This window comes from Epinephelus fuscoguttatus, linkage group LG19 (genome assembly GCF_011397635.1).
Source record: "Epinephelus fuscoguttatus linkage group LG19, E.fuscoguttatus.final_Chr_v1".
Lineage (NCBI taxonomy): Eukaryota > Metazoa > Chordata > Actinopteri > Perciformes > Serranidae > Epinephelus > Epinephelus fuscoguttatus.
The window spans coordinates 31,418,981-31,437,853 of NC_064770.1; the positions used below are offsets into that span (position 1 = coordinate 31,418,981).

The 18,873-nt window shown below is 42.2% G+C and overlaps 1 protein-coding gene across 4 annotated transcripts in view; it reads left to right on the top strand.

The window, feature by feature from the left end:
- Nucleotides 1-18,873, top strand: part of LOC125878776 (protein kinase C beta type) — a 288,745-nt gene that overhangs the window by 91,210 nt on the left and 178,662 nt on the right. For all 4 annotated transcript variants that reach the window (XR_007447789.1, XR_007447788.1, XM_049560141.1 and 1 more), the window contains exons 6-9: nt 215-371; nt 1,033-1,167; nt 4,293-4,389; nt 13,260-13,403. Coding sequence is in view for 2 of the 4 variants with exons in the window: in XM_049560141.1 (XP_049416098.1) it covers nt 215-371; nt 1,033-1,167; nt 4,293-4,389; nt 13,260-13,403 (533 nt within the window). In the remaining 2 variants the exon portion in view is untranslated. The remainder of the gene's footprint in view (nt 1-214; nt 372-1,032; nt 1,168-4,292; nt 4,390-13,259; nt 13,404-18,873) is intronic.

Sequence of the window (18,873 nt, forward strand, 5' to 3'; positions counted from 1 at the left end):
TGATTATTTTATTCTAGTAGGCTACCAAGAATTTAATTTGTATTTGTGATATTCATAATTCATATGTTAAAAAATGTATACTTGGTGTCTGTGTAACAGTACGTTATGTGAACTGAAACTGAGTCTCTCTGAGATCTCTTTTTCATGTTATCCAAATTTCCTCTCTCACCTTCCCACTCTTTCTGTCTTGGTTTCTCCATCCCCTCCCCCCCAGTCAAAGAGGGCAGGAATCTGGTTCCCATGGACCCCAATGGTCTGTCAGACCCCTACGTGAAGCTTAAACTGATCCCAGATCCACGCAGCGAGAGCAAACAGAAGACCAAGACCATAAAGTGCTGCCTCAACCCCACTTGGAATGAGACCTTTAAATTGTAAGGCTTCATTACACCATGTTTGGTTTCTCTTTTATTATGTTTATCTTTCTGTCTGTCTCTCCCTCTTTATTTTTTCTCTGGTTCTTCTCTTCCATCTCTCTCACTCAGTGTTTTAAGAGCGTTACATCGTGCTCGTCTTTCCAAGCATGTAACCGCTGGCACTCAGATAAAAACATCTGGCTCCTTATATTCATAAAAGCTATATTTTGGGGTTGTTTCCAGCAGTTGGCTCCAATTATATTCTTAATAAGCTCCATCACAGTTTGCATGGAAGGAAAGTGAGATGTGTATTTTCAGACAGCTGGGTGCACATGTTCAGTTTGAGAGGATTTTCGCACCTATCCAACAAATGAAAATAAGAGATGGTAGAAAAGTTTTTTATGAACTGCTCCAAACATGTGGTGTGAACGCAGCCTGAATGTAGCACACAGGCTAGACACACAGACAGCTACTGCTTCTTGTGTTTGGAAAATGAGGTGCATCTGATTACTGGAGGAATTATACCAGGCACGCTTCAGAGGCCACAAATTGTCATGGCAGGAAAGATAAATCCAAGACTGCTCTCATGTGGCTTTAAAGTTAACTTGAAATATTAAACACCTACATGTATCACTGTGGGCCGTCATCCAACTGTTGATTGTCCTTGTTTCTCCCCCAGCCACCTGAAGGAGTACGATAAGGACCGCCGTCTGTCGGTGGAGGTGTGGGACTGGGACCTGACCAGCCGCAACGACTTCATGGGATCACTGTCCTTCGGCATCTCGGAGCTCCAGAAAAACGGAGTGGATGGATGGTGAGATGAAAGGAGGGATGGATGGATGATTAGGAAAGGGGTGGGGTGGAGAGATGTGAGGCAGAGGAACAGCTCAGGTAGAGGAGGAGGGAGAGTGAAGGTGACCTTGTTCATTACTGCACTGTTGGAGAAATACTTTAGTTGGAGCTTCTCTTTTTATTCTGGTGATACTCGGTGCCAAAGCATCTCTACCCTGTCTCTTTATCTCAGCTTCTTTATCTTGCCGGCTACCTCCCTCTCTCTCTGTAGCTCAGTCTCTATATCTCTCTATCTTCCCTTCTTTTTGCTGACGCTGCCCTGTCAGGGTTTTTAATGAGATGCCAACGTTTGAGGTAGACTGGTGGAGGTGGAGAGATGCCATTAAAAACCTGATATTCAGAGCAAAGAGAACCCGTGCAAGTGTGTGTTTTCCACTACTCCATCTGTGTGCAGCTCCAGAGTCTCACACCTGTGCTGGCACGGGCAGCTAGAATGAGACTGACATGAACAGCTGAAGCTAAATGCCTGTATGTTTCTATGTTATTGCCCTCTATGGAAGATAATTGGCATTAGGTTTAAAAGAGTTAAGCTTGTGACATAATCTTACTTTGATGCTGATGTGATTTTAATTGTAAATTGTGTCAGATAAGCTGAAATAATTAGCACAGACTGAGTAACTCCATCACTGTCTAAACACAATATGGTCATTCATCTTAACAACCAGCAGCAGATTTAATTGTTAGCTGAAACCTGTCTGATAACACGACTGCAACCTGTTGGCAGTGTTTGATCACCTTTATTCCTTTAGGTGTTTCCACTGTGCAAGGGCTCTGAACCAGTCATCATTAAAGTGCCTGTAATCAATGTTATTTCATTAACAATTTGATCACATGGCTACTTACTGCTCTTGGCAGTATGTGCTCACTGGCCACTTTATTAGGTACACCTTGCTAGTACTGGTTTGGACCCTATTTTGCCTTCAGAGCTGCCTTAATTCTTGGTGTCACAGATTCAACAAGGTGCTGGAAACATTCCTCAGAGATTTGGGTCCATATTGACATGATGACATCACACAGTTGCTGCAGATTTCCACCACGTCCCAAAGGTGCTCTATTGAACTGAGATCTGGTGACTGTGGAGGCCATTGGAGTACAGTGAACTCATTGTCATGTTCAAGAAACCAGTTTGAGATGATGTGAGCTTTGTGACATGGTGCGTTATCCTGCTGGAAGTAGCCATCAGAAGATGGGTACACTGTGGTCATAAAGGGATGGACACGGTCAGCAACAATACTCAGGTAGGCTGTGGTGTTTAAACCATGCTCAGCTGGTACTAAGAAAATCTCCCCCACACCATTACACCACCAGCAGCAGCCTGAACCGTTGATACAAGGCAGGATGGATCCATGATGCCAAATTCTGAGCCTACCATCTGAATGTGGCAGCAGAAATCCAGACTCATCAGACCAGGCAACGTTTTTCCAATCTTCTATTGTCCAGTTTTGGTGAGCCTGTGTGAACTGTAGCCTCAGTTTCCTGTTGTTAGCTGACAGGAGTGGCACCTGGTGTGGTCTTCTGCTGCTGTAGCCCATCTGCTTCAAGGTTGGACAAGGTGTTGTTGCTTCAGAGATGGTCTTCTGCAGACCTTGTGCTTATTTGACTTCCTGTTGCCTTTCTATCATCTTGAACCAGTCTAGCCATTCTCCTCTGACCTCTGGCATCAACAAGGCATTTTGGCTCACTGGATATTTTCTCTTTTTGGGACCTTCCTCTGTAAACCCTAGAAATGGTTGTGTGTGAAAATCCCAGTAAATACCAACAACCATGCCACGTTCAAAGTCACTTAAATCATCTTTCTTCCTCATTCTGATGCTCAGTTTGAACTTCAGCAGGTCGTCTTGACCATGCCTACATGCCTAAATGCATTGAGTTGCTGCCACATGATAGGCTGATTATAGCAGGCATACCTAATAAAGTCGCTGGTGAGTGTATTTGGGCTTCAGTTGAGCTGTACAACAATTTGTTTTGTCAGGGGAAAACGCTCCTCAGGATTCCCAAACTCTCAGTGCGTCATGACAGGTAGAGCTCTGCGTTGACAGGAGGTGAAAGTAGTGAATGTGATTGGCCATGGTTGTCACAGCCCCACTTTGGCTATAATTCATGATGATGTATGCTTTCCGATCCCACCCTGTATCCAAGTGTGCCACAGGTGAGCCAGGAGAGCCTGGCCAAGACAGAAGAATGTTTGGCACACTGCTGATGCCTTGGGCATGGTGCACTTTACTATGACTCACACCACAGGGGTCACAAGAATAGAGCCCTGAGACTAAAAAAAAATGTATAGAGGTCACGAACAAGCATGTTGGCCAATGATGATTCATTTTAAAGCCAATTTCAATGACATGTTGACTTAAAAATTAAGACGTCTGATTAAATCAGACTGTTACTACGGGGAAAAACAGCTTTTGAAATTGGCCCAGTATTGAGTGAGATCGCTGCAGTGCACCATCAGTATGTCCACTAAAAGTGCTTGTTTTTGCCACTGACAGGCTCAGATTGTTATTCTAAGTGTCTGACAACATTATGGAAAAGATCCCAACTGAAATAAACCTTTTTCTTGAAGACTAAGATCCTTTTTGCTGAGCCAGAAACAGCCCAGAAATCACTACTGCCCAAGCCACCAGACTGCATTTAAATAAACAGTCATTTTATCATCATCAGCACCAAATAGGTCAATAAATCAGAAAGAGTAAAACAGGAATGATGCCGAAAACATAACCTGAAAACATAAAAGGAAAATAACTACAGTAAAAGTTCATAAACACACAGTACAATGTTATTTACAATGAATATGGAGGTGAGATAAAAACTTGTAGCATCAGTTGTAGTAAGGCCAATATGAAAAATTATATTCTATTGATTTTGTTAAGCGATAAGCATCTCAGCTGTGTTGTGGGCTCATCTGTGTCAGGCTTTGCAGGATCACCATGAAGGAGAGGGAATTACTAAATAATCAGCTGATTATTCTTCAGGTCTTTAAACGGGCACACTAACAGTCAGCAGCTTCGCCTAATGGAAGCAGTTAAACGCTCAAATTGTATAAACTAATTGGGAATTGATTTGACGGGAAATATTCTCTCTCTTCAGGTTTAAGCTGCTCTCCCAGGAAGAAGGCGAGTACTTCAACGTTCCTGTTGCTCCGGAGGGGGAGGAGGGCAACGAGGAACTACGGCAGAAATTTGAGGTGTGTGTACATTCGCACCTTCAGTCTACTTGTGTTTTCATGCTGAAGCATTTGCAAACGTGTGGCCACGTGTATCTGAATGTGTCGGTATGGCATGCTTGTGAATGTGTGTGTGTGCACTGTGCATCTGTGTGTGTCTGAGTGAGAGCCTCTCTGGGAGAGCTGTTAGCAGTTGGCAGGCACACTTGTAGTACCATCCGGTCTGGCACACTGCAGGTCCAGGCGAGTGTGTGTGTGTGCGTGTGTGTGGCTGACCAGTAGGCCCACTCATTAACACATTTGGCAGTGGAGAGGATAACCCCGCTCTGTGCATTTCCTCTTTCTAGCTTCTCTTTTCCTGTCCTCCTTCTGTCTGACTGACACCGAGCTACTAAACATCAGAGTCATTCTGAAATGTGTTGATCGCAGAGTAGAGTGGAGCTGTTCAGGGGCAGTTTTGCTTTTGTTTCCTCACGTCTCCCTGCTTTAGCCCCAGTTAGCTTAGCATAAAGTTCGGAAAAGGGGGAAATACCTGGTCTGGCTCTGTCTGAAGGTAACTAAATCCACTCATCAGCACCTCTAAAGCTCACTAACATGAACCAAGTTGTAAAAACGATGCTGGTTGGTGGATTTTGTTACCTTTGGACAGAGCAAGGCTAGCTGTCTAGCCTTTGTGCTAAGCTAAGTTAACCAACTCCTGTTTGTAGCCTAATATTCACCATAGAGACACATGAATGGTATTGATCCTCTCATCTAACTCTCATTAAGAAAACAAATGTTTCACAAAGCAATCATTCACTCCCAATCCAGTGAAGGGTTTGAAGTCACAACATAAGAGTTCAGATGACCAAGTTCTTTGACTGAAACCTCAGACCTTGTTCACATGTACACAGATAATTGTCCTTTCGTCCACATGCAAACTGTGTTTAGGTCAAAATAGATCCTTTGTAATACTCTGTACAGGATGGTTCGTTGTTAAAGGGCGTGCTGTTATATCCTCTGTGAGGCGTCACAAATGAGGCGACATTTCGTGCAATGGTAGACATGACCAAAATAACGCTGGCAATAACTTTGCTAACAGTTCTTACATGTCTACACATAAATATATAGTTACTCTTGCACTATATTTTGGAATAGAGGCCTCAGGATGCGCTAGTGTAGTAGTTAGTGCGCTCGTTTTCCAATGCGGAAGGTCCAGGGTTCGAATGCTGCTGGGGTCGACGTCAGCAAAGGCACGCGGTTACAAGAGGTTCCCCCTGCTGAATCTAACGGGATCAGATTCCTGAAGGAGCCTGCAGGATAAGAGAGTAACCAAGTCCTCAACAAGGGTGCGTCTCAAGCCCGTTGTAGATGGGAGGTTCCAGACGTAAAAGGGGATTCAGAGGCATCAGGATGTGCTATAAAGTAGGCTGACCAAACGTCCTCTTTTGCCCGGACATGTCCAGTTTTCACGTCCCGTCCGGGGGGGTTTTATAAGCACAGGTTCCCGATTTCAACGATTTTTCAATTAGCCAGATGACAAATGTTGGTTCACCTGGTTTGCTTAAAATCAAACTAGTTTAAGCTTGTACACCAGATCGTACCGGCAAAAACGGAAATCAACCCAACTGTGTTGTGAACAAATTCCAGTTTTAGTGCTGTGAAATAAGATACTTTTCATCTTCTCCTCCTCTAAGAGTCTGCATTCTGTAGGGACATATTGTCGCCTTCGAGCCTCCATCTCTCTCCTCTCCTTCTCCTCCCTGTCTTCACTTTGCTTCCCTTTCTCTCCTTCACTTATCTGTTTTGTCCTCTGTCACCTTCAGTGCCCCCCCCGTGTGTTTCTCCCTCTTTATCTGTTTTCTTTCCCTCACTCTCCTCAAGGTCACGGTCCTCAGACGTTCACTGAGACACATTCTCAGGGGGGCCGGCGAGCACACACACACACACACACACATAGGCATGCGCACACACAAGCATGTAGGCAACTACTCATGTGAGGCTTGGAGAGAGATGGCAGAGAGAAAGACAGACGAGAGGGATTTCACTTTGGTTACATGACCTGCATGCCTCCATTCACTCCATCCAGAATCACACAGACACACATACAACACCATCAGTTATTCACAAGAAGTTAAGAATTTAGATTTAACGTTATACACATTTTAAATTGAGACAAATTTTTCTGTCTCAGTTCAATTTTTTTCCGACGTTTCATTAGGATGAAGTTTTGATCAAAAGACATACAAAAACAGTACAGAATTCACAGACTGAATTATTACTACCCTGTGTCCTGCTCTTTCCCTCTCTCTTCTTTCTCCCTTCTTCCATCTCAGTTTTATCTCCACCAAGCATAAGCCTGGAGAGGATCATGCATTCAGTCATGTATTTATCTGTCTGTCTGCATCTAATCTCACATACTACTGGACCAATCAGCCTAATATCTTCTGTGCACATTTATGGCTGTATGCTCAAAGATATCTTGTGGTTGTAGTGATGCAACATTTTGAGTGTATTTGAATATTGGGATTGAAGCGTCCTCCCCAATATACATGTCATTTACTGCTGACGCCTCACTTCTCTTTAATGGCCAGTAGAGGCCGCAAGTTTTCCAACAGTCAGCTAAATTTAGGTTAAAAACAAAGGCTTACCATGTCTGCTGCAGGCCACATTTTAGCCTTTGTCATGGCTCAAAGACAAAAACAAAGAAACTCATTTTTAGCTGGAGAATTTGCATACAGATTCCAAATGCGAAATGTTACAATCCACGAAAGTTAGGCACAATATGAAATGAATGAACCCCCGTTTTTGTTATCCTTACTGCCATCTTGACCGTAAGAGATTTAGAATCACCTTTATTGTCAGTATAGTTTATGTACACATGACTCTGCTTTTTTTTTTTTGCACTGCTCACATCTACTTAGACAGACATAGACATAACTGTTAGGGACAAGGACACCAAAGCTGCACAAATAAAGGCAAACAAAGGTGAATTAAGTGAGATTCAACTCTTCTTTGTCTGGAACAGCAGACAGAGTTAGGGAGGGGTTTTATTTTGTTAGGTGTTTTGAACAAAATGTTCTCAGTAAATAATGTTTCATTTGGGTGTGGACTTCCCATTCGTCCCATTTATTGTCTCCCTTTTAAATTTAACTTGGTTACAATACGATTACACTGTTAAATGCATCTTAAACACCTTTCAGAGAGGTGCACTTTACTGGATGCACTTTTCTAGTTTCTTTTTTTTCATTTTTAATCTTTTTGTTTCTCTATTTTCTTCACTTTCTCTGTCTCACATATGTCTTTCCCTCTTTTGAGCTCATTTCTTTTTCTTACACACATATAGGGAGCTAAAGCAAAGGGATGTGAGAGGGGGAAATGGGGGGGGTGAAGGTGGACTGTGGCACACTGATGGTAGAGGTAGTATTGAAATCAAGAGAGACACAACATGTTTTGATCTGCTGTAATTATCAAAGATGATTTGACCAAACTTTTCTTAGTTCTTAAAACCCAAAGAACATTAACAATATTAACTGTTTATTAATAAGCTCCATTTCCATCTGTAAGAGCAGAAAATATGATCATAGACATGGTGATAATGCACTGACATCTTGGATGCTACCTGTGTCAGTGAAAAAGAACATTTATAGGGAGAAAACTGGGTAATGGTCTTTAGGAAATATTTAAATCAACCCAGTTACCAGAAAGAGTGTTGGCATTGTATGTTTCTGCAAACCATGGATACATTTGTACGATATTTTGTTGCAGATATGTTGAAAGTTTCTGCTTCAATAACGCTGTGGTTAACTGTTGGTTACGTTGAGGCATGAAAACCAGTTGTTATGGTGAGGAAAAGATCATGTTTGGGCTTAAAAAACTGGTTTTCGGGCACAGTCATGGCTCGAGACAAGGGCGTAGGTTTCGCTTTAACCTTGAGGGGGACACATAAAACCTAATTTCTTGCAATCTGGTGAATTTGATGAACTAATATGTGCCTTATCATTGATTTATGGAATACATGTCTATAATTTTGTGAAAAGAATAGTTCTATGCTACTTGTCCCCTGCATCCCCTCTGAAATCTACACCTATGGCTGGAAATGTAGTCATGTTCCCATAAAAATACAACCACTTTTCATCGCACTATCCCCAGTGGAAACACAGTACGTGCGTTTACGTGGAGCCATGTATTCCTTTTGCATTCGGGTTGTAACCCCTACCCGAATAGAAATGCTCCTTGTAAACACCTCAACCCGAATGAGAACAGCCAACCCGAAAGAAAATCTAATCCGGTGCACAGGGGTGGAATATTCCTTTTCAGAACCCGAATGGAAGAATTTTTCTGTCTTGTATACACCTCCTACCCGATTACAGCCATTCTGTTCTTTCTGCGCATGCTCGTTTCCTTGCCCTTCTGGCGCCATGACGTAGCATGCATAGCAACGGGCTGCATAGCAACGGGCTGAGATAGAGCAGTCGGACTTGTTGCACTCACCGGTTTCCATTCGCCATAGCACGGTCTTCTGCCTCCCTTCTCCTGCTCAACAGATGAAGCATTAGCAGAACAAGGTTGTTTGTTGTCGTACTGCTGCCTCAAGAATATAAGCAAAACACGCCCGAAAAAGGCACTAAGAACGGCGTTGTCAAGCATCTTGTTATCCAGAGCGAGGACTACAGTGTTTTCTTCCGGTAAACGTAAACACGTAACATCCGCCCCGCCCCCTATCCAATCAGAAACCTTCCCTGCCCCAAACCTTGCGCAGACCTGAATAAAGGCGATTAAACTGATCTCCCGTGTAATTCCTCATTCGGAATGAATATTTCCCATGTAAACTGCCTGGAAAAAAATTCCGAATGATTTCATTCAGATTTATTTCATTCTGAATGAGAAGCCATCATGTAACCGCACCTAGTGACATCTCGGTGAAGACCCAAACACTTTTTGTGCACTGTCCCGGCAGGAGATGCAGCAACGTCTCAGTAAAAAGCAACTGCTTCTCGTAGCACTATGCTTAGTGGAAAAACAGCAACTGGTTGCTACAAAACACTAGAGGTGGGTGGAAAAAATTGTGTCCCCATAGTTTTTTATGTGGCAATATCATATCGTCACACAGTGCCAAGTATGGATTTTTTAAATTATATAAATCATTAGTGTTACGAATACAAATTAAACTTTCGGTAGCCTACTTGAATAATAAAATCTATTGCTTTTTTAGTCCACTACACACACTGTGCTGCAAATGCAAATAATTAAAGTGAGATGAAGAGACTGAAAACTTTATTTTATTAGATAATACAGATGTTGACAAAGTTTTCCTTTAGGGAAATAATTTACAGTTGGAAAAAAGTACAATATTGCATCATATTTAATCACAATATTCAGCGTATCGCAACATGTTTAAAATTGCAGTAATATTGTATCGTTTGGTGATTCCCACGCCTACAAGACACCCACTTTTGGTGCCTAAAAAGCTGCTGAGAACACAGCAACGACTTGCTAAAAAAGAACCAGTTTTGTTGTTTGCTGGTCTCAAGCAGTCGTCTGCAGCTGGACAGGCATTTAGCCTAGGTGTCATGCTATCCACCATCCCCTCCACCTCCCGATGGCAGAGTCTGCTCATTTACTACATCAGTCTATAAAAGGTTTTTATGATAGATATGAAACATACAAATGTATCATATTTGTGGTTTGCAGAAACGTACAATGCCAACGTTTTCTTCAGGCATCTGGGTTGGTTAGATAGTCAAGCTGTTGCTGTTATCACATGCCAGTACACAGAGGCTGCATTAGGACAGTAACTGGGATGAAACAGATGATGAAGATGAATTGTTCAGATGCATTCTCCCACAAGAGCAAAAAAAAAAACACATCAAGTTAGTGTTAATGCAGTTTAGGTTTTTCAGGTTTTTAAGAAAATATATCAGATTTTTCTGCTGCCATTCAACCATTTATAATGTGCACAGAAATGTTTGGACACATGGCTGTATACAGAGAGAGCAGCATTGATCTCTGAAGGCTTTGAGAGTGTTGCCTTCAGCATGCTCTGCTGCTCACAAATACCTCAAGTGCTCCTCTGTGTGTGTGTGTGTGTGTGTGTGTGTGTGTGTGTGTGTGTGTCAGAACAGATGGAGACAGATAGAGCCTTTTATCCATTGATGAGTCGGGAACCGTATGGGTTGCATCACACACACACACACACACACACACACACACACACACACACACACAGTGCAGGGAGCAGCAGAGTACTCGCATGCTTCACTCTGACAATTTTCCAGACAAGGCAGCGGAGAAATTACTGCACAGGACAGAAGAAGTGCAGAGAGCCTCAGTGCGGATCAGCAATTTAAGATAAGATAGGATAAGATGTGCTCATCCTGCACCTCTGTCTCTGAGTGTGCAGGCGTTTTGTTAATGTCTTAAGACTGTTTTTAAATTGAAGCATGGCTTAACAAAGTGAAGAATAAGATTATAATTAGATTAGATTGTAAGATTACAATAGTTCCTTACAACAGAGATGGGACGAGAGAGCGTGACAAGGTCGCGGCAGGCACGTAGGAACTAAGAGTGAATAGAGGAGAGAGACGGGGAAGTGGTGACAGACATGAATAAATGGAGAGTCAGAGACACGGGCCACATTTATAAAGATGAAGTAGAAATGAATTATAGAGAGAAAGAGAAATGGTAGAAAAACTTTGAGAGTGAGTGGGAGTGAGTGGTTGAAGGACAGAAACAAGGGAAAGTGGTGACAGTCGTGACTGAATAGAGTGGCAGACTCACTGGGAAGCCATATTTGTTATGGAAAGTATGAAGTGCCTGCACGGAATAAATGAAACAGAATGAACCGAAAGGCTAAAAACTTTTCCCTTTTACCATATTTATCACTTCCACTCCCGTCTATCTAACAAAAAGGTTTTCTCTTTCATATTAAAATGCCCCAAATTTTTAAAAAGCGTCTCTGAAACATTTAGGGGGAATTTGAAAGTTTTAAGGGCTGTATGTATTTTTATTAGACCAGCCGTGTTCAGATTCTAAAATGTTACTGTTCTTACACCTGTGTTGAGAATGTATATTCATTACTGTGATTTATTTATTTCCCAAACTTTTGAGATGTGGCTGAACTCTTTTACTCTCTCTTCTATCTTTTTTATAACCTTGATGTGTGAAATATGTGTTTCTGCCTAAATTTATAGTGTAAAAGAATCCAAAAAAAGAGAGAAAATTTGTGATGAATTAGAGGAAAAGGGGGGCAGGTTTAGCAACAGCAAAACTACATCAAAACATTTAGAAACTCTCACACAACTAGTGCAGTATAATCCAAGTCTAAGTTCTTTCAGTGGTATGCTCATTCCCTCCCAAATAGACAGCCCTTTCCTACAGGGAGCTGAAAAGAAAGTGAAACACTCCTTAAAGTCAAACTCCATCCACAAAAACAGGATTTTTACCTCACTAAACACAAACTGTTGGTCTACATCTTTTTCCTCGTTCTCATCACACAGTATTTTGAGCTGCAGTGGTGGAAGCAGAGTGTAAAATAGCAACACTGTCACTGCAGACTAAAATAAACTTTGCATAAGTTAAAATCCTGTTAAAATCCTGTGATTAGTGGATAGACGATATCTCCGTTTGTTAGAAGCTCTGTTTTAAAACCAATGGAAATAGAGCCCTGAAACAATGAAATGACCGACTATTACTGCTGACCTCTAACAATATATAAGTGACTCTTTCTTTACCTGGGACTCCAAAATTTTGTCCATGGATACTTTTTTCCTCAGTGATCTGATTGGTCAGAGGTCGGGGTGTTGGCAGGCTGTGATACGATACTGTGAACATTACCTGCTCCAGAGCAGCACAAGTTACCACAGTGATTTATCCTGGTAAAAAGAGAACCAGCTTTGTAGTACTGAAAACCCTGAGTTAACCCTTAAGTTACCTCGCTAACTCCAAATCCTGCCTCAGCAGCTCCTTTGTGCAGTTAGGTAAAGTGACTATCTTTGTCAGTGGACACTGGCATCGAAGAGAACACAGATAGGATTCACTTTAAGTTCAGTTTCCCGTCGGAAACAGCTGTCTGTTTGGGAAGTACTGAGCATATGACTGCTTAAATGAGACTTGGATTTTACTGCGCAAGTTGTGTACAACTTTGTAAATTGATATTTTGATGTAGTTTTGTTTCTGTTAAACATGGCCTCCTTTTACTTTAACACTTTCTCTGTCTTGGGATTCTTTGTTCACTGTTGAAGCATGTGAGAAAAACAAAGTAACTGATATACAGATATTCATTTCGGGAGTGAAGTATTCCTTGAAGCAAACTGTCAAAAATCTTTTGATATGATTGCCATATTGAGCATATTTGCCACAAGCAATAAGACTTGGGTCCAGATAATTAGCAGCATTACTAATGGGAGTTTCTCAAATGATGACAACATTTCACATAAATGATTCACAAGAAGGATGTTATTCTTGGCCCCCAATTCTTGGCACGCGAAAGAAATGAATGTTTCACTGGTTTTTCCTTCAAGGCCTTTCCCTCACATCTGTCGTTATGTAAACATCCGAGCTGTTTTACAGCCACTGTCCTCCTTTTTATGCCAATCCATGTGTCACATGAATTAAAGTGCAGAGTCATGGTAATGACTACCAATCTCAAATGATAGTTAAAATGTGGCAAATAGCACCTTGGTTGTTGGTTCCAATTCCAGCACCAAAGGGGCGAATATGGTTGGAAATAATGAATAAATAAAAATCTTATTTTCCTCAACAAATACTGCTGAAAGGCCTTATATCACCAGCTGCCTCATCATAACTTTTTAAAATGTTAGTATGCTTAAATATTCTTCCACTGACAGTGAGTTGTCCCTTTGAATGTTGGAGGTTGTGTCTAACGTAGTCCCTTATTCTCTCTTATCTAGAGAGCTAAGATTGGACCAGGCAAGAACACAGAAGGCAAGTCGGCTAATGCTGCGTCCCGGTTCGACTCCAATGGCAACCAAGATCGCATGAAGCTGGCTGACTTTAACTTCCTGATGGTGCTGGGCAAGGGCAGCTTCGGCAAGGTGAGGCTATAGTGTCGATGTTTGTCTTCTATTGTGTGTGTGCCACAGGTGTGTTTCTGCATGTTACTCTTTTTTGCTGTCAGCATTGTTCACATACTTGGAGGATTAAAATGTATAGAGAGCAAGCAATTAACTTACGCTGTGGCCACAAGATGGTAATTACAGGAAAATCATAAATATTACCATGTATTGTTACTGTAGCACAAGAGGAGAATAGTCCTAAAGTAACTCAGCTGACTCAGTAATGTGAGTTGCAGGGCTAGTTCAGATCTTTTGAAGTAAGGTTGAAGGAGGTACTTATCCATATTCAGTGTGTTAGCTACAGTAGCTGCAGTCGGCATGCCCTCAGTTTGGAGAAGCAGGTAGAAGGATCAGCATGGAAGCTAAACAATGTACTGCTGTGGACGGGGCCAGCAGAAAAACATATTTTAGCAATCTAAAAAGAGTCTGACCTGAAAAAAATCAATATTGGTTGAAGTGTACATCATACTGAGAGACTTTTCAATGCTTTAGCTTGCCGTCAGACTGCCGTTTTTGATGGGGAGCTGAACTGAGAGTGAAAGTTAGGGTGCTTTCAGACCTAGGGTTTTCTTGCTTTTGTCTGAATCAGGGACTAATTTTGTTGCAAAGTTGTATACTTGCCTAGAGTGGTTTGTATGCATCAAGCGAACCAGATCAAATGCCTTGTGTGAGAACGCTGCTCTGGATCGGGAAAAATCCAGGAAGTAAAGCAAACGTTGAAGAAGAGTACACTTGCAAGATAAATGTGACACTTTCTAATGTCACAATGGAGGGACAACTACGCAGGTTGATTTTAGCGCTGCTCATCGTGGACTATATTGCTGTCATTGTTCATTTTAGTCAAACCATACAGTTTGAAAACGAGGCGCGGCTCCAACTAGAAAACAATGTTTTGATGCATTGGATGTGCTGAATGTGCATATTAAGGCAGTACAGGAGGACGTGCACATTAATAATCCTCCAGGACTGTAACATGCTCATGTTTAACCCAAACAATGTGTCATGTGACTGCAGTTGGTGCAGATCCAGGTCGGAACACGTTCTCACCACAAATGAACCGCACCAGAGTTCATTTGTAACCGGACTGAGACCACCTCTTCAAGAAGGTCTCAATCTGGTGCACAGCTGAGTGTGATTGCTGTGTTCACACCTGCCCAAACGAACCGCACTGAAGGGGCAAACAAACTTGAGTTCAATTGAACCGAACCAAACAGGGCAGGTGTGAAAGCACCCTTAGATATGCTTACTTCAGTGTCTCCATTGACAAAAAACAGTGATTTTATCTTGCTCAGCACAGGGGTGGGAGGTCTAAGACTGCCTTGATCACTTAGTTTGTGTTATTGTGTAACTTTGGTGTTGTAAAGTGTTAGTTCAGATTCACTAAAGTCACATAATAACACAAACAAACTATTTGGGCAATAGTAGACTAGCATCTCCCGTGTTCAGTGAGGAAGAATTACTGTTTTTGTTAAAGGAGTCTGATGGCTTTAAAGAGAGCGATATAATGGCTTCAGTTCCCCGACGAAAAAGTCTGTCTGATGGCAAGGTAATATGGTAAAAATATTCTAAACATAGCGTATGTTTAGCTGATATATATTAGTTACTGGTGGCTAAAATAGGTTTTGCTGCTGCCCTCGTCCACAGCCATACATTGCTTGACTTCTGTGTCGAACTCCTGCCTGCTTCTCCAAATTTGGGGTGTGCTGATCGCCATCTAATGTTTTTAATATACTGACTATGGATAAGAATATCATACAACCACATAAAAATTTGAACTATCCCTTTAAGGAGCAATAGCCATCTAAAGATCTAAAGTTCGCGAACATTGCCAGATCAAGTCAGGCTGTAGCTGCCAAAAATAAAAAAAAACTCTATTCATCTTTAAAGCTGGCCAGCACTGTTGTTCTCATTTCTTAAGAGTCTGCGGCAGACCTTACGTCTCATCCTGATATGCTGCCCCCATTGTTCATGAGCTTAGTTGTAGACATGTAGCATTTGTTTTTAGGATGCACACACCCAGTGCTCCCAAGGAACCTATGATGTATGTGCAAAGCCACAATTAAACAAGCTCTAATTGTGCGCTATGAAGAAAACCTCTGTGAGCATCTGTGTGTGTTTGACCGAGTATCACCGCTCTCCATCCACGCACACACAGAGCTCAGAGGAAAGAAAAGATGGACAGAAAGAGAAGATTGAGATAGAGGGAATTAAAACAGATGGAGCACAGGTAGACAGAGATGGATGAAGGGAGAGAGACGAAGAGGGTGACGTGACAAGTGGAGAGAGTGATGAAAGGAGAGCGAGACAGAGATGTGAGAGCATGGCGGCGAGGTTGACATGAATGAATCGAGAGAGAGGTAAAAAACGTCAGACTGAATGAAAAGAGGGAGAGTGAGAGAGGAGGGGGGGAGACCTTGGAGAGGGGGGGGGACTGACGTGAATGAATGAAAATCAAGGCGAGAAACGGAAAAAATGGGAAGATGTGGCGAGAGAGAAAATTGGGTAAACGGCGGGTGGAGCAGCAGGGGTGGAGAGACGGAAAGTGACAGAAAGAGAACGACAGAAAGAGAGACAGAGAGAGAGAGAGAGAGAGAGAGAGAGAGCATTGTCTGTGTACCAGACCTGTATGCTGGCTGCCTGTTTCCATGGTAACGGGCACTTAAAGCAACACTGATGCGTCAATGTGGAGAGACTGAGTCGAGGGTCGATCATTACTGGAATACCCGAAACACGCATGCATGCACGCAAATCCCTAAAACATGCACAGATAGGAACAAGGACACACAAAATGAACACTTACGCACATTCCTCATTCTGACCTATTCTGTTCACACACACCAGCACATATTGTTAATACACACTCAGAGTATTTAGAAAGAGACACACACTACATGAGACAGAAATAGAAACACACATGCACAAACAGGCGTTCACGTGACGTGCGTGTCATTGTAATGGTTCCTGAGTTTTGTGTGGGAGGCTGGTACCTTCAGAGCTGCTCTTTCTGCCTCAGTGTCTGAGGACATCTGCATCACAACACTGCTGCTAACATTTCTCTGTGGACATGCTTACAGTGGGGTAATAACACACACTCGTATCTCATGGGCGAGCGTGTGCTTCAGCCTGATCTGTAATGTCAGGTCTCTATACGCACACACCATAAGCACATACACAGCAAAAACACACATATGAAGCTGTATTTATTCTGTTATTTTACAGGATGTGAGCATGTTGGTGTGTGTTGTGGGAATGATCAGCATCATGGACAGCTCCGCTCCAAGCCTACCAGACTAATAGATTTATAATGATACTTTAATACTTGATGCTAAGATGGCGTCTGTTCATTCTAGTGGAGCTGCTCTCCTGGTGCATATGCCAATATGTGCAGTGAAGTGATGGGCAAAGCAGTTCTTTAGATTTTACTGAATCACTAGAGTCAGTTCATTAAAAAGATTCGTTCAAAAGATTTGTTCACCGAATCGTTCAGTGCTTGGCAGGAGGAGCCCTGACTGTGTACTGTGTAGTCCGACTCAGTCTGATTGCTGCTGCTGCGTCTGCCCTGCACTGGCGAGTCTCATTACTGGCCAGCCTAACGTTTTAAGTTTGTTTATTTGGAAACTAAGTCTGTTAAAACAGTGGGGAGGTGTGTGATTGTGTTCATGTGGCTTGACTCCTGGCTACATTAGCCGTTAGCTTGGAGAAAACGGTCCCTATGAAAGTTTATCGCTGAGAAGAAATGATTTGAATCACTCAGGGATCGAGGTTACGTCGTTCACTAGTGATTCGTTCACTGAGTGATTCGTCACGCTTTAGGCAGTCCCTGGACCCTGGCTGCCTTGCCACTTGCGAGTGATTCGTTGTTCGCACGGACTGAATCTGCAGTTCCACTCCCCTCGCTGCTGAGCTCAACTGAACTGAGAAATGAACGAATCAGTTCCGGAAGTGATTCAGTTCAGTACGTTCACTCAACAGATTCATTCCTTTGAACAATACGTTCGCGCACGACACAACACTAGCACAGTGGTGTTTCTACTTCTAGCCCTGCTTGTGAGTTCCTGGTTGGCTCAAAGATTTTACATTGTGATGACGTCACATATTTTTAAATCACTACTCTCAGTTCAAGTTGTTCAACAAATATAAAACCTTGTTGGATCAAAAAACTATGATAAAAGGAGTCATAATTGACCATGTTTGAAGTTGGGGGTGTCCTGTCAGGGGATTTTTTTTGGCTGCAATAATGCAAGTGATCACTGGGAAAAATTGTTCCCTGGGGTCTCTGACATTTTGTTTTGACTTTATACATTTCAACAAGAAAGAAAAAAAGTTTTCCGACCCTGTTTTAACTTTTAACTTGCTCTCTAAGATGGAAATGGGAATGCATCATGTTGTTATGTCAGAGGTTCTCAATTGTTTTTCAGCCAGAAAATGACCAAATGAGAGAAAAGGTACCTCAAAGCCTGTTGGACACTGCCTCACACTATTTCGAGGTTTAACCCCTGAAACAATGCACACCATTTTCAGATTAAACATACCCCAGGTTCCCATTTTTGACTGACTTAATGACTTAATAATAACAACTAAGGGGACTTTAACTTTGATCTTTGCTTATTTAAGAATTAAAACCAACTTTAATCCACATGTACTCATGGCAGAAGCACAGCCCCAAATTTGATGCGACGCCTCTTATTATGGTCTGTTGCTTTTGCTCCCGCAAAACTGAATGGGACGCCATGTGTCTGGGAACATTCAACAGAGGTGAAACAAAGTCGCACACCAAGATGCTCCTGTTAGAAGGATTTTAATGCTGTGCACCAGGCCTTTCCTTACACTTCCTCTTTTAACCAGGAATCTGTTTGGCATTTGTTCCACCTCTGCTAGCTATGTCTTTGATCCAACATGCATCTTATCAAACGCTGGGATGTGCGTTTTCTTGTAGCGTTTCTCCTTGAGAACACTTAGCACATAGAAATACAATGTGGACTATAAAAATCTAATAAATGCCAACAATGATCATAAAAAGTCTGGTTTCATTTAGGAATAAAAGTTCAACTTTAGCACACTAGCAGTGAGATTAGGTCCCACATTGACCATCTGTGTGGAGACGGACTGACTGTATATGATATATATATGACAGTTTAGAATAACACAAGACAGCCCACTGTAATACAGCATAGAGCAGTATGAGGCAGTGCAGTGGAATGGGTTCATTTGTTTTCCCTGGGTAAATTCTCTCCGCAAGGTCAGCAGAGAAAACACAGTGGCATCATTTACGACACATGACAGTTAATATCCTGAGGACTGCTTTTCTGTCAAATGACCCAGAACAACTTTCTTGGATAAAAAGGCGTTGCCAGTAGTGACAAACGCCACAATTCATAGTAGAGCAGCCAGTTTATGAATGACACTGTGACCATCATGCCCTTGAAGAAGACACTGAACCTCAATGAGA